Source organism: Dipodomys ordii, unplaced genomic scaffold (genome assembly GCF_000151885.1).
Source record: "Dipodomys ordii isolate 6190 unplaced genomic scaffold, Dord_2.0 Scaffold18, whole genome shotgun sequence".
In the NCBI taxonomy this organism is placed as follows: Eukaryota; Metazoa; Chordata; class Mammalia; order Rodentia; family Heteromyidae; genus Dipodomys; species Dipodomys ordii.
In genome coordinates this window covers 11812084-11828654 of record NW_012267234.1, presented here as the reverse complement: position 1 = coordinate 11828654, position 16571 = coordinate 11812084, and the positions used below count along the sequence as shown (strand labels likewise).

Here is a 16571-nt window from a genome sequence, read left to right as displayed (position 1 = left end):
AAAACATGGAATCGGAGAGAGGCAGCAAGGCCCTCTCACACCTTTACCTCATAGAAATTGGCGATATTGGTCTGGTTGGGTGTCAAGATAGTGATGGTGCCGTTCCTGTCCTTGAACCTGACTTCTGCATTCATAGTATAGCCCTCAGCCTTGACATTTAATGTCAGAGGGTGGGCTTTCTTTTTCACATTGCAGATCAAATTGAAGTTCACCTCTCCTTCTTGCGTTGGTGTGAAGAAAATATCAATTGGGAACCTGATTGTGAACAAGACAGCAGATTAGCTAAGATGACTAGTTAAAATCCGATGAAAAAAATGAGTCCTCTGAATTGGCAAATATGTCATGAACAAAAATGACTAAAAATGAAGTGGTGCTGTGGTAGAACACCGGCCTTGAAGGAAAAAGCAAAGGGACAGCACGCAGGCCCTGCGTTCAAGACCTAGTACTTCCGCGCATGTTCATACATGAAGATAGTGACAAAAGTACTCTAAATTATAATGAAGTATAAAGATAGTTTTCCAGGGAAAGCTAGATATTGCTCTGTGGATTCACACATCAAGAAGACAGGAAAAGACTACAAAATAATACAAAAAATATTGAGGACAAGGCCTTAAAATTCTCAACATTCCATAATTCATCAAGAAAACCCTGTGGAGTAAGTAGGTCGAAGGTACTATTGTTCATATCTAAATCTTAGTTGGAAGGGATTTTACAAATGGGACATTCTAAGCAATTCTCCTGGGTAGCAGGCTTTGGGCCCCTGCCACACTGAGGGCACTCATCCAGAGCCCTTAAGTTTTCTTTACCTGGACAGTGGTGCAATCCAGCCTTCCATGGGACATACAACCAGACTGTTGCTGAACCCTTCAGAATACCGAGAGTTGTCGAGGAAGGCAAAGCTGAACCCTTGCTCCTCCTTGTTGATCATCTGCACAGACTCCCTGGCTTCTCTGCCTGTGGAGGAAGTACCCACCCTAAGTGGAGGCCTCTTGTTTGCTTGCTGAAGTATCTCAGCAAGCAAAGTATCTACTCCACAGGCAAGTGGAAGCCTTTGTGGAAACCTCTAGTTCTGTTCCCTCCTCGTCTCAACTCCCCAGCCTACCCCTCTTCTTTCTCTTGGCTTTTTCTGTGACTTTCCTAACCTTGGGGGACTCCATGTCTTCCCTCTTGAACTTCATTTCATCAATTGTCTGCTCCTGCTGGGTGGCTCTTCTGCCCTGGTCACAGCTTTCCTGAGATTCTGATGACTCTGTTTTCTTCCCTTGTTCCTTCAGACCCAGGGTTGTAATGCCTTCCTGGTTCTGTAAATGAAGGCTTCACCTTCTCTGTCTGGCACCCTAACTCTCCCCATCTCTACAAATCACCGCTGTTTGATCTAAGAGCCTTGCATCTGCTAGGCAAGCCCTCTATTCCTGAGTCATGCCTATAGCACCCCTCTCCCTCTTTTTTCGTACTTGTTTTTGAGATAGGGTCTCACTTCTTGCCTGGGACTGTGCCAGAACCATAATCCTATTTTTCACTTCCTACAGTTGCTGGAATGACAGGCATAGCCTTTGAGATGGAATCTCATGGACTTTTCTGCCCTGGCTTGCATGTCTCTATCTCCCAGGATTACAGCCATGAGCCACTGCTGCCTGGCTTTGAATTTTTTTGAATTAGACTTTCAGTATGCCAGGAGTTTCCTGCCCACACATCTCCTGCTAATACATGTTCTTTCATTATTTTCTTTTTCCACTGGCTATTATGCCTCTATTTACCCACATAAAATTTACGATCTTTTTATCCAATATTCTCCCCTCAATCTTTAGTTGGGGTTACAGTTGTCAGATTTAGCAAATAAAGTCTGTAATATATAACTGTGCTCCAAATATTGCATGGGTCATGTGCACACTAACACACTGTTTATTATTATCTGACACTAGTATTTTGCTGTAAATCCTTCTAACTCTAAACTGTTATTATAATTGGAAAGTGGCTTAATTTCCCCAGGTTTATGCTTTATTTTAATGCATTCTCAGCTCCCCAATAAGCACCTGGGACACATCAGGGGCTTAATAAGGGTGGCAGAGAAATATACCACAATGTGGGGGTAAAGGAGGAACATGAAGACAGATGGAGCTGTTATGAGACTGCAAATACACATTCAGTGTAATCCCTCAGCCATTATTCTCATGCTATATTGCTCATTTATTTGCTCAAAATCTTAACAAATGACACTCCACCTATTTATATGTATCAGTACAAGAAATGTTAGGATATACTACGCATATAATACATACCCAATTTAATGATTTCCTTTGGTGGAGGTAACACTAGGGAATGTCAACTATTATTTATTAATATTATAGTTTATTAATGTGTGGCTTTAAAAGATATTTGATGAAGCCGGGAGGTGGTGGCTCATGCCTATAATCCTAGGTGCTTGGAAGATTGAGAGCTGAAGGATTTTAGTATAAAACTGGTCCTAGCTGAGCTAGGCGCTGGTGGCTCACGCCTGCAATCCTAGTTACTCAGGAGGCTGAGATCTGAGGATCTTGGTTCAAAGCCAGCCTGGGCAAGAAAGTCTATGAGACTCTTATCTCCAATTAACCACCAGAAAACCGGCTCAAGTGGTAGAGTGTTAGCCTTGAGCTGAAGAGCTGGCCCCTAGGCCCAGAGTTTAAAACCCACAACCAACCAAAAAAAAAAAAAAAGAAAAAGAAAAAGAAAAAAAAAGATAAAAACAAAAAACAAGTCCCAGCAAAATCAGGTGATCCTCATTTCAACAGAAAAAAGTTGGGTATGGTTGTGCATATCTATCATTACAGCTAAGGTAGGAAATATAAACAGAAAGATCACAGTCCTGGTTGGCCTGAGGAAAAGGTTAGACTTTATTTCAGACTTAAAAGGGCTAGAGATATAGCTCAAGAAGTAGAATGTCTGCCTAGCAACTATGAAGCCCTGAGTTTAAACCCTAGTGGCTCTCTCTCTCTCTCTCACACACATACATACACATGATATATGATCGAAATTAGATTGAAAAATAGCTGGGTGTTGGTGGCTCATGATTGTAATCCCAGCTATTCAGAAGGCTGAGATCTGAGGATCGAGGTTCAGAGCCAGCCCAGACAGGAAAGTCCATGAGATGCTTATCTCCAATTAACTACCAGAAAACCAGAAGAGGTGCTGTGGCTCAAGTGGTAGAGTGCTAGCCTTGAGCAAAAGAGCTCAGAGATAGTGCCCAGGCCCCGAGTCAAGCCCCATGCCCAACACAAAAAAAGAAAAAAGTGCAAAACACTTTCTGCTTTTTAACCTGTTTCTAGAAAGCACTAGAAGTGCTCTGGAGCTCTTGATGATCTCAGCTGATACCAATTAAATACAAACTAACAGGACAGCCTTACCAATGAGGAGAGAACTGAAGTTGAGGTGTGACTTGTCCAGAGAGATGAGAGGATCAGTAGTTTTGCCCACTAACAGGAAGGGTACTGAGATGTTGTGTTCAGGAATCAAGAAAGTCCACAGAGCTTCTGTGATGTCCAGGTGAGAAGGCGTGAACTGGAACACAATCTAAGAATACAATTTGGTAAAGGATGATGAGAAGCACTTTGGTTTTTTTACTGGAGTCATGAGAATCGGCCTTCCCAGGTTATTGCTACCTTTCTACAGTCTCTGTAAGAACATGTAGGCATGTCTATAGCAGCAGCCTTGCCATGTTTTTTCTGCTCACATGTCCTTCAAGAACCTAGCCCATCCTTAGCCTCGGATCTAAGCCGTCATACTTTCTCGTGTCTTTGGTTAGAACTGGTTGTATCTTAGCGAGGAGTTGGAATTAATCACCAATATACATGTTCGTTAACAGCCTGGCACACAGCCCAACTCAACCTGATTAACAGGGGAACCAAATAATCCTCTCAGAAGTGGCTAACTGCATGGAGAATGGGGTGAAAGATGCCAGGAGGGAGAGCTTGGCAATGGAATGCTATAATCCATTTGCTAAGTGAAATTACAAAATCATTGAAACAGAAATGAACAAGTGGGAAAGAAACTGCTTGACAGAGAGTAGAGTAGATAGCTAAAGAGAAATAGAAAGATTTGGAAGGAAAGTTAAATCTCTACAGCTGCCCCAGGTCCTTTTTTCCTCTGAATTAACTTGAGTGAGTGAGTTGATCAGTCTAGACTCAATGGAGGGCCAGAGGAATGTGGTCAGCAAGCAATAATGCAGGTGAACATACTCTGTCCATGCCAATACCAGTATGATGCATGGGATGTGGTCTAAGGATGTGTCACATCAGTAACACTACTGCCACCCAAAGACCAGCATGATCGCAGATGATTCTATAACTTATCTCTTCAGGAATTTGGTGGCATCTTTGGTACATTTCTGAGATGTAGTGGGACAGGGGGTCACATCAAGGCAGGACCATGCTTCTGGTGGTCCCAGCTCCTGGATCCTGCCATGCTTAACTAGATTGGCTGCATAGAGACAATATGCAGAGGTCAAAAGCAAGTGGAAAGTATATATAAATGTTTCATTTGGTTTGGGAAGGGTTAAAAAACATGGACCTCACCACCAGCACATAGCAGGAAGATTAGCATAGAAATGTGGACTTTAGGTTTCTCCAGAAAAGTTTGGGAGAATAGCATCTGCCAGAGAAAAGCTGGATCATCTGGACCTGATGCCTGACATTCCCTATTGTCCTAATTCATTCATTTGGGTGACTTTTCTGAAGGCCTCCAAGTGCACAATTTTTGTTTCACGGATATGTTTCTATCTCTAAGAGTTTCTGCAGAACTTCTCGGGTATGGAACTTGTTTTAGTGAGCGGGTTCATAGGTAAAGCTGACTCCCTCCCTGGTGTCACTGTGGAAACATTAAGGACTAAGTCACAGGACTTGATTCTACTTTCGTGTTTTACTCTTTGACCTAAGGAAAAAAAATTAGTGTCCTCTCACTGTTATCCACCCCTTGAACAAATACAACTCTTTGTTTCTTGAGTTCCCAGATATCTGTGCCTAGTTCCCCTATGCTGCTTGAATATTAACTTTAAAATAGACATAATGGATTTTGATATTATTCACACTCGGCATTTTCTTTCCTTCTCAATGGTGTGTGTGTGTGTGCGTGTGCATGCACAAGCGCGCTGGTAACACGCACACGCTGGTACTGGGTTTGAACTCAGGATCTGCTATTCTTACTCTGCTTTCTTGCTCATGACTGGCATTCTATTACTTGAGCTACAACTCTAGTTTAACTCTAGTACAACTCTACAACTCTGGTTAAATTTTTTTTGTCTTTTCTTTTTTGGTACTGGGGATCGAACCCAGGACGTTGCACTTGCTAGGCAAGTGCTTTGCCACTGATCTACATTCCAGCCCTACTCTGGTTAATTGTAGATAGAGTTTCATGGACTTTGCTGCCTGGCTTGACTTTGAACCATAATCCTCAGATCTCAGTCTCTTTAGTAGCTAGGATTATAGGCATGAGCCACTAAAACTAGATCCTTCTCTTACTTAGTTTAGAAGTGCAAATACTAGAGCTCTTGCTTTCTCAATGGCTGGTCAAAGGAGTTCAGGTCTGTCTTGTTCATCAGGATTGTCCAAAGTGCAGGGGGCCCTCAATTGATTGATGTGCCTTTAGGCAGTTCTCAGCAACCCCCTACTCCCTACACTTGTTATGCAAAGATGGTTAGAGCGGTCTGAGGCTGGGTTGAAAGATCCTGATTTATACACACCTCAGCTTTCTTTTCAGGGTGGATGAAGCCCTTTTCTGTCAGGCATGTGAAGGCCGGAATGTTCTGGAAACTTTCAGGTTCTTCAGAGACCCAGGAGAAGGAGTAGGTGCTACTGGTTGGATTCAGGATTGTAAAGGTCCTGGGCAAAGGGAAAAAATGATAGTAGAAAGTAAAGAGAGAAGAGTGAAAATTAACAAACTTTCCTAGAACTTGCCTATAGTCTAACCTTCTAAGGGAAACCAGAATTGTTCCAAGCTCTTTGTGACTCCAGAAATGAAAATGCCATCTGAGGTGGGATTCAAAGTTCAGCTAATGTTCTGGACTCTAGAGTAACAGATGAGGTCAAGGCCTCATCTGTTCCAGTGATGCTCTGTGGTCAAGATGGCAGTCAGGGAATTATACTTTTAGATACACTCAGCTTTTTCCGTTGTCAAACTATGGAGACAGAATTCAGATGCTTTCAAGTAAACTTCAGTCAAACCCCAAGATATCAAGCCTGCTTCTAGAAATCATTCTACCTTGCTTCACTGAATTTTCCCCCTGGACTTTCTAGAAGTATTGTCTGATAGGAATTCAGCCAATTCTGAGAGAGGCAACTCACCGGAGATTTTTTCCTCCTATGCCCACACTGGTGAACTCAATCACCTTGGTGCTTGGATCCAGAGGCCCCACACCAGACCCTCGGAGTTCTGGGTTGCGCCGATGCCCGGTGATATAGTCTGAGTCTTTCAGGTCAAAATGGCATACGGGTAAGGCACTTCGCCCTTTTGCTACTATGGTTGGACCCTGCTGTCCAGGTGGCAGGTTCGGAATCCTGAGAGAATAAAGTTATTTTTATTGATGTTTTATTTTGTAATCTGTCATTGCTACCTTGGTTGGAAATGATTATTTCTATTGGGATGATTTCTGTGGGAGTAGAAAATGAGTTTGTCTCACTTTCTAATATTTCCACCTCAGATGCTTTTGATTCGTCTACCTCACTTGGTAGGTATTTATTAACTAACTGTTAAATGAGTAAATAGACAGAGTATCAGGATTCCTATGGAAGTAAGAAAGCAAATTACTTCTACCATCAGTGGTAAAATCTTCCTGCTATACACTTGGCAAATTAAGAAACAAAAACAGAAACAAAATAAGCAGTCTTATCTCTGGGTCCTCTCACAGATAATTATTTAGTGAGCTATAAAAAAGAGCCTGGAGGTTGGGTGCCTGAAATCCTAGCTACTCAGGAGGCTGAGATCTGAAGATCTCAGTCTGAAGCCAGACTACACAGGAAAAATCTCCACTAACCTACAAAAAAAGCTGGAAGTAAAGCTATGGCTCAAGTGGTAGAGTGCTAGTCTTAATTAAACATAAAAGCTCAGGGACAGCACACAGGCCCAGGCCCAGGGCTCGAGTCCCAGGACTGGTTAAAAAAAAAAGAGCCTGGAAATTCTAAAAACGTATCCTAAATGCCTTGGAGCAAATGGATATGAGTAGTCTCTCAGTCTTAGGACTAAATAGAGCAAGCCCTAGGCTTAGAGGAATCTCTATACTGTGACTTCAGGGACTCCAGGAAGCTGTGACAATTCACATGGATCAAAGAATTTCTTAGCAAAATAGGTGTTCTCTTTGGAACTTTCCCCAAAAGTGAGTATCATATCAGGTATGCTCACTGTTAAATGTAGCTATCTTTTATCTTACTTGGCAACTCCTTACTAAGTACCAGCACCCCTTCAACCACCTAGCATTTATTGTGATTATTGTGTGTGAGATGTGAGTCTAAGCTTTTTTTTTTTTTTTTTTGGGTCCAGTCGTGGGGCCTGAACTCTGAGCCTGGGTGCTGTTCCTCAGCTCTTCAGCTCAAGGCTAGTGCTCTACCACTTGAGTCACAGCAGCACTTCCGGCTTTTTTTTCTGCTTATGTGGTGCTGAGGAATCGAACCCAGGGCCTCATGCATGCAAGGCAAGCGCTCTACCACTGAGCCACCTTCCCAGCCTGAGTCTAAGCTCTTAAGGTAAACTCATTCCCAACAATTCTTCAAGGTGGGTATTGTTATTTACATTTTATGTATGAGACAAATGAGTTTCAGAGATGGCACAAGTTTATCCAAATTCTTACTTGCACAACAATTAAAAAACACCTGGCCACCAACCATTCTGCAGCTTAGTAGAATCCTGTATGTGGTCAGAAAATGGGAAGTGGGTAAGGGAAGAGAGGGCGATGAACAGAACAAAGACCAAATTCTTCCTTTTCCTCCTAAGAATGGCCTCTTTCAATCTTCCCAAAAAGAAAAGTGGCAGCCTGGGGGGCTGTGGAGGAGGTCTCAGGTTAGAAATAATAGTGGCAGGAATGGGGTGGAAGAAGGGATAAGAACCACAGAGCTTCACCCCTGCAAAGATGAAGGCTCTGGAGAATGTGTTTCCTTACTGGCAGAAAAGGTTGCTCTCAAATTCTCCAATGTCCAGTGGGGAGAATTTCACTTTGAGCTTCTGAGTCTTCCCTACAGGCACACTGCCTGAGGAGGGCTCCACAGAGAAAGGAGAAGGAGAACTTTCGCTCCAGTGGTCCACACTGTCCAGGGTGCTGCCTGTGCCTTGGCTAAGCTGATCTTTTGGAGTATTACCTAGGATCAGACCAAGAGTGAGTGATATTCTGCAGTCATAATGAGAGGGAAGGTGAGAAGCAGCTAACTCACAAGTTACGTGATCTTTTCTTTTCTTTTTCTTTTTTTAAAATTTTTATTAAGAAAATACCATACAATTACATGGGCAAGATAATAAGTACATTTCTTATCAAGCATTGTTGCTTCCTCCTTTGTTTCCCCTTCCTATCCCTTCCCATACCTTGCCCCCCCATATTCCCTGCCCACCAAAGTTGTAAGTTTTTCGACATAACGACTTGTACATCTCATTGTTGCAATGGGTCCACCTGTATCCCTATTTAAACAAGTTGTTTTTTCCCTTCCCCTCCACAAATTATACCAACATCAAATATAGTGAAAGCATCTTTTCTCCTTCCTTCCTTCCTTCCTTCCTTCTTTCTTTCTTTTTTTTTTGTCGGTCATGGGGCTTGAACTCTGGGCTTGGGCGCTATCCCTGCACTCTTCAGCTCAAGGTGAGCGCTCTACCGCTTGAGCCACAACACCACTTCCTGTTTTCTGGTGGTTAATTGGAGATAAGAGTCTCACAGATTTTTGTGCCCGGGCTGGCTTTGAACCATGATCCTCAGATCTCAGCCCCCTGAGTAGCTAGGATTACAGGTGTGAGCCACCATTGCCCAGCCTTTCTTTCCTTCCTTCCTTCCTTCCTTCCTTCCTTCCTTCCTTCCTTCCTTCCTTCCTTCCTTCCTTCCTTCCTTCCTTCCTTCCTTCCTTCCTTCTTCCTTCCTTCCTTCCTTCCTTCCTTCCTTCCTTCCTTCCTTCCTTCCATCTTGGAGCTTGAACTCAGGGCCTGAATGCTGTCTCTGAGCTTTTTTGCTCAAGGCTAGCCCTCTACCACTTTGAGCCATAGTGCTACTTAACTCACAAGCAGTTGAGGGTCTGGAAACCAGGAGGGAAGAGGCTAACTCAGGTCCATGTAGTTTGATAAATACCACAAACCTCTTTTTCTACTTTTCCTTAGCTACTTTAGGAAATTGTTCTCTAGTTTCTCTATAAGAACAAGACTTTTCTACTAACAAGTCAGAACTTAGATTTTATCTTTCATTGAGTTTACCTTGGTTTTCTGGCATGGCAAAGCTGACCGACTTTGAGGTGTCTTCTGAGGCCCAGTTGAATTCTAACTGTACTTGTCCTAAATTAACCAGATCCAGCCTGTGAATCAATCAGAAATAGATTTCAGAAATGCATTGCAGGCAATTTTTTCCTGCTGCATTTCTTAAAGGTGAGTCACTTTATATCTTTATATTATTATAATATTCCATATTATTATAATAGAATTATATTTAATTCCATATATTTCATTTGAGCCATACCCACTAATCCTCTTTTGAGACAGGGTCTCGTGTTTTGTCTGGACTATGATCCCCCTACTTATGCCTCCCATATAGCTGAGATGATATAGTTGTATGCTGCCATGCCGAGTTTATTAGTTGAAATGGGTCTTGCTAACTTTTTGGGTGGGTTGGCCTTGAATCATTGTCTTCCTGATCTCTCCCTGTGAGTAGCTAAGCTAGATTATATATTTGAGCTACCATACTTAACTCCAAAAACATTCTTTTGTGTGCTGTTGCTGGAGCTTGACCTCAGGGCCTCACACTCTTGCCTGGCTTTTTTGCTCAAGGCCGGCACTCTACTGCTGAGCTATATCTCCATTTCTTGGTGGTTAACTGGAGATAATAATCACATGGACTTTTTTTTTTTTTTTTTTGCTGATGTTGGCTTCAGATCAGTACCCTCAGATCTCAGCCTCCCAAGTAGCTAGGATTACAGATGTGAGTTTCTAGTTCCTGGCTCTGTCCCACATCTTGATCATTTAGTCTTTAGGTGCTCTTTGCTTCATGCCCATGGCACTATGTCCCAACTGACAATTCACCTGTTTATATTCATTCCCTCCACCCCTACCTCCAGACTATGATCTCTCTAAACCATCCTTGAACTCAGCATCTAAGTGTTGGTGAGGGTTAAGGTAATATCTTCTCCTTCTCAGCATTGTCTCTGAATTAACTTTCTAGCTCATGTCCTAAGGAAATGTGATAAAGGAGAAAGGTCGGCCATGTTAACAGACAATATTATTTATAGTAAAAAAATGATCTTGAATTCTTGAGTCCCAAATGGACTTGGAGGAGCCATGATCAACTGGGAAGGAAGTCATAACTCTGGTGCTCTCTGAGTGTGGTGACTCTTGGAACTGAACATGTTCCCTGCAGGGATCCTGGAAGCTACTTCTATGGTTATAAGAAATAGTGGCTTCTGTTGGGAATATGATTTCTATGCTAGAAAGGACCCTGTATCTATGTCCACTAGAGAGGACACCTGAGGGTGTTTCTGGCCAGCTATATAGACTGTGGTAGGGATTATTCCCACTGAAGTGGATTGCCTAATATCACCCTCCTGGCAGACTATTTCCTGGTCAATATCTTAATTTCAAGTGTGAACTTCGTGGGTTTGAATGTTTTATTGGACCTCAGATGGCACTCTATTACATAGTGCACAGATGTATTGCCTGGACTGCTGTTGTGCACACTGAATAAATGTTCTGACAAATGAATGAGTGAATGATGGGATCAAAGAATTGGATGACTCACTCAAACACTCGGGTCTGATAAACCAGCGTTTCCTTAAAGCATATGTCATTTGTTTGGCACTGGTATGCGGCGTAATCCACAATGGCACTGACTTGAATCCGAAGTTCTCCGTAGTTTTCTTCTAGTACAGAGTGGGCAGGCTCAGGATCCGTCTCAATTACCTATAACAAAGGAAGTGCTGTACTCAGCAATGCTTAACCAGTTACCTCCACAGTAATAATAGGAGGATGGTATAGCACTTTATCCTATCTATGAAACAGCCACAAACTCAAATTCCAGAATAAAGGATTAAAGCAAACTTCAAGGACTCATAGAATGAAAAAGGGGTAAGTTGAACAACAAAACGTTTCAGAGAACATTAGGATCCCACGGCTATGAAGTCAGATGTATTCCAAAAGAAAAGAAAGAGAATCCTAAAGGACAGATGTGAAGGAAGTAGAAAACAAATGGAAGGATCAACAAAATTGTTTGAGATCTGAGTGAGACTGAACAAGAACAAGAGAGAAAATGCAAATAAACAGGGTCATAACCAAAAAGGAGGCACTACTATCAACTCTACAGATCTAAACAGCCAGTAAGAAAATATTTAAATGACTTTTTGAAAATACATATGAAAAAGTAGTTGAAAGGAAAATTCCTAGAAACATAATAAAATTTTTGCAAGGACAAATAACTCTGAGGAATCCTATTACTAGTAAATTGAATAGCAGTAAAGCAAAAATAATCTTAAGCTTCATCATTACTAAAGAAACTTGTGTTGTAGCAATAAATAACTAGAGAGGTATGCCTTGTTAGTGGTACAGATAAACTAATATCACAAAATTGTCAATTCTCCCTAAATTGCCTATAGTTGCAATCCAATTCCAATTATGTTTCCATCAGAGTTTTTTTTTGTAGGAAATGGGAAATGGATTCCAAAATTATGTATGAATAAGACAGCAGTAAAAATGACCAAGATATTTTAGAACAAAGGGCATGGAGGAAGGAACTTTCCTCCAGATATCAAGTCTAATTAAGGCAACATAAGGCCGGCTCAGGGGTAGACGAATTGACAGTGGAAGAGAATACCGAGACCTAAATGAACACCTAATGGAAAAAGAAAACCAAAGGACTTGTGATAGTATTTTTAAGAAAATAAGTGAGAGGACTTGTTCAGCTTATGAAAACGTAAACTAACATTTTACCAATTAAAATTTTACATATGGTATGTGAAGTAAGGATGGTAGGTGGCATATATAGTTGTTGCGAAAAAAGAAAACGAATGAGACACTGAAGTTGAGAGCACTAGAAATTCAAGCATGGTAGTCTGAGTCAGATTTGTGCTTGAGGTCTCTACTTACCTTTCGTTTTATCGCCAGAGTCCCAGGTGCAGCTCTGACCGTGTCTACCCACTTGACTGTGCGCATGCGGTCATCCCAGTCGGAGACCTGCTCTGCAGGTTGCTGAAACATGATCCGGGAGAGCTTGCACTTGACACTCATCTTCTTCAGGCTGATGGGCAAATCTGACTTCAGGGTCACTACTACATCTTTGGCACAGCCAGCGTGGAGATGGCCTGTCTAGGAAGAGCCTGGTATTAGTACTTTCAGGAATTCAATCGTGAGGACTCCATATCTGAGATGGGGTTGGAGCCACAGTTTTGGCCAAAAAATACATAATTTAAACCCACATAGATAAGACTGACTTAATTATGTACACATGGTTCCTAAAAATGCAATCATAGTAAAAAGAACAACGAGCATTTATTTATCAAGGACGATTTTAAGCTCTTGTGTAATTCCACTAATTCCAGCGATAACCCTAAGAGATATATAACCATTTTGTTGATAATGAAGCTTGTACATTGCTAAGGTCACTGGAAGATCTGTGTCCAAATCCAGGTGGTGTGCTTCCAAAGCCACAGGTCACCCTATATAATCAATATGATCTATAAAAAATGGATGGACAAATTCAGTATACTAGCAGTTTCAGAGTGCATTTCCTAATATCCATAGGGTCCACAAGGGCAAAACTATTTAATCATAATACAAACATGCTATTCGACTTTTTCACTCTAATAGTCTCATGAGTGTATAATAGAGCTTTCTAGAGGTTACATATGATAATATGTCAGTTAGAATGCAAAAGAAGATATATGAGAATCCATATGACTTTGTGACTTCTATTAAATCAGATATTATAGATTTATTTCAAAATGTAAAATAGGCATGGTCTCACATATCTGTAATTCCAGACCTTGGGAAGCTGAATTTGAGGCTAGGCTGGGCTACATAGGATTTCCAACATTATCATTCAATTTAAAATATAGTCATTTATATTAGTATGTAATGGGTTCACTATAATGTTTTATTTTAAAACCAATAAAATACATGTTTCAAAAATATTATTTTAATTTATGATATAGTAAATAGAATCCAAATAAGCAAAAGTTCTTTGTGGGTTCTCAATAATGTTTAAGAGTATGAAGGCCTTCTGAAGCAAAAATGGCTGAGGATTGTTGAAGTATACCAGGCATAAGGGAAATTCAACTTCAGAATGAAATCATTTGTAATTTACCATAAAGACAGGAAGACATACATACACTCACATATATGCCATATACATGACAGTCTCATCATATTTCTGATAGGTAAAACACCTCTTCTTCCTCTGGACAGTGAAGGGAAAAGAAAACTCGGTGTTTCCCAAGGCATGTGTACATATGTATATATAGGTGTGCATGTATGTAAATGGATGGTAAGAACCTCATCTTTGTTTTTGTTGACTAACCCTTTGCTAACACAGATGACTATTAGATTATACTATGTCTGAATCATTACAGTTCAAATGCAGATAATAGTAGAAATTAACTTCTAAGGTTTTTACAAAGATTAAATGAATTAACTATGGTCTTGGAACTAAGTTTGGCATATAGTATGCCTTCAGTTTATATTAATTATCATTTAGTGTTGCATTTGGACATTCTGGCATTAAAATTTGTCAGGAAGATTAAGATGAACTCAACACTCCTCCAGGAAAAAAGAATTGTTCCTGACGTCAAAGGTTTAACTGTGACTAAGTAGGGTCTCCTGCCCCCCTCTTGCCATCCCCTGAGGGTTCTATACTTGGGCAGCCTCAGAGGCTGTGTGTGTGTAGTGGAAAAACTGGTATCCCTGCTGCCAGAGGCAAGAATCTTCTATAGCATTGTCCTGACTCTTGTTAAATGTTGAGATTTGCTCGGTAGTTCACAAAATATACATTTCAAAATGGTAAAAGAAGGGTTGAGAAACTTTTAGCCCAAACAAAGTTAACTAGATTTTAATATGTCAGAAGGTCCTAGGAAAGATGTATCTTGAGACATTTTCTAAATCTCACAGTTGTCCTTGGACCCACCACTCTTCCTTTAGCTTTGTGAACCATTTCTGAAGGATTAATGATCAAAAAGAACACATGTGTGGAGGGTCATGTGTCTATATTCTGGGAGAAAAAAGGCTGGGGTCTGTATCATCCATCCAGGCCTCTGCTGAATTCCTCAATCTTGGTCTAGCAACAGTTCTAGCTGACTACATTCTCTGTTCTTGTCCTCTTAGATCGAAGAGACACGGAGAGTGGTCTGGCACTAGAAATGGTTACTGCTTTCCAGTTTGAGAAACATCCATCCCCTTCCATGTATCCATGGAAACATACTATCAAACTGGGGTTGCCTTAGGCCAAAGGGATTTCAGAATATAGTAAATAGTTTTTACCTACCTGTGGTGAGAAAGTCAGTGTAGCTAAAACAGGCCATTCAAACCGTATCACATTTGCTTTGCTGTGATTAGTGATGGTGAAGCTCACATTATATCCAGTTCCAATATGGCAATACCCAAACTGGATGTGGTCTATCAGAGCAGCTAGGGGTTACAAGTAGAGGGCTGGTAAGTCCTCCCTGGCCTTCTTAAAGGGCCTGCTTCCTTGAGAAGACAGAACCTGATAGACATTGTATCTCATCCCATGCAACCCTCCCAACTTCAACAATTATATTTTAATTACTGAGTAGAAAGATGCAAATTTATCCAGCTATCCGTTCATCCACCTCCCATCCATCTATCATCCACTCTGGCCCTCATTTCTCTTTATACAAGAGAAAATGTAGATCCAAACAAGCTTTATTTATTTGATAAAACAATTAAAGTTTACATTGCCAGATAAAGGAGTCCTAGTTAAATCTGAGTCACAGATGAAGAATGAGTAGTTTTTAGGATCAGCATGTCCAATACTTAGTACTACAAATTATTCATAGTGTATCTGAAATTTAAATTTATGGAAAATTCTTGTATTCATTTTCTTTTTTTTTTAAGTTTTTTTTTTTGGGGGGGGCCAGTTGTGGGGCCTGAACTCTGGGCCTGGACGCTGTCCCTCAGCTCTTCAGCTCAAGGCTAGCGCTCTACCACTTGAGCCACAGCGCCACTTCCGGCTTTTTTCTTTTTGCTTATGTGGTGCTAAGGAATCGCACCCAGGGCCTCATGCATGCAAGGCAAGCGCATGTATTCTGATTTTCTAAGTCTGGTAATCTTATAATTAACAGTTATAAAATCAGATTTTTTGAACTTGGGTTACTGATAGCTCTTGCTTGATCCTTAAACAAGAGATAGATGATGTCAATATGTAGCTTCAACAGGGCCAAAGCATCAATTATATAAGGAGTGTTGATTTCAACTCAGGTTCTACAGACTAGTTTTATAATCCAGGACTATAATTAGGCTCCTGAGAAAACTTTGTGGCTGTGCTTACAATTCATTTTATAGTGATCAACCACATGAGGGTGCTTAGCAGATGCTGTTTGGAATTAACAATGAAATAAATTTATCCTACTCCAAAGAAAATGGAGTAAATGGTCACTAAATGAAAGCCTCCTCATGGCTTGAGACTGAAGAGCAGCATGTCCTAAGCTTTAATATATACACAGATTACTTGGGGATGGAATTAAATGCAGATTTTGATTCAGTAGGTCAGTGTGGATCTGAATTTCACACTTCTATCAAACTCCAGGAGATGCTGATGGTGTATAGTCCCAGGCTGCTCATTGGGTAGCAAGATTATGCAGAATGACGATACAAACCTAGGCCTTTTCTAACAAGGCCAGCCCACCATTTCTCCTAGATTGTTTCAGATGAAGTAGACAATGCCAATACAAGCCAGTGAAAAGATAGAACAGCTACAAAGAAGCATTCATAGGTTAGGTGCTTATTGCTCACACCTGTAACCCTAGCTATCCAGGAGGCTAAGATCTGAGGATCACATTTTAAAGCCAGCCCAGGCAACAAAGTACACAGGATACTAATCTCTAACCACCTAAAAGCTGAAAGTGGAGTTGTTGCTCAGGTAGTAGAATGCCAGCTTTGGGCAAAAAAGCTAAGGGACAGCACCCAAGCCCTGAGTTCAAATCCAGTGCTGGCATGCACACAGCATTTACTCACAATCTGAACTGGAATTTTAATGTAGAAGCTCCCTAAAGGCAGAGGCTCATTAAGCTTTGAAAATCTAGGGCTCAGGGTAGTGGCTGACATATACACACTGAAGCTCAGTAAGTGCTTACTGAGTGAAAACACATATAAATGGGAGGACTGAGGTGTGACTAAGCCATATTGACAGATTACCTAGTAAGGAAGTGGAA

At 41.1% G+C, this 16571-nt stretch overlaps 1 protein-coding gene across 1 annotated transcript in view; it reads right to left on the bottom strand.

Annotated features, from left to right (window-relative positions):
• Hydin (HYDIN, axonemal central pair apparatus protein) overlaps positions 1–16571 on the bottom strand; it is a 235242-nt gene that overhangs the window by 21667 nt on the left and 197004 nt on the right. The window contains exons 64-73 of the mRNA XM_013012798.1: positions 14662–14808; positions 12277–12491; positions 10937–11097; positions 9406–9503; positions 8120–8315; positions 6312–6524; positions 5711–5849; positions 3381–3546; positions 807–954; positions 48–255 (exon numbers count right to left, since the gene is read on the bottom strand). Of these exons, the coding sequence (XP_012868252.1) occupies positions 48–255; positions 807–954; positions 3381–3546; positions 5711–5849; positions 6312–6524; positions 8120–8315; positions 9406–9503; positions 10937–11097; positions 12277–12491; positions 14662–14808 (1691 nt within the window). The remainder of the gene's footprint in view (positions 1–47; positions 256–806; positions 955–3380; positions 3547–5710; positions 5850–6311; positions 6525–8119; positions 8316–9405; positions 9504–10936; positions 11098–12276; positions 12492–14661; positions 14809–16571) is intronic.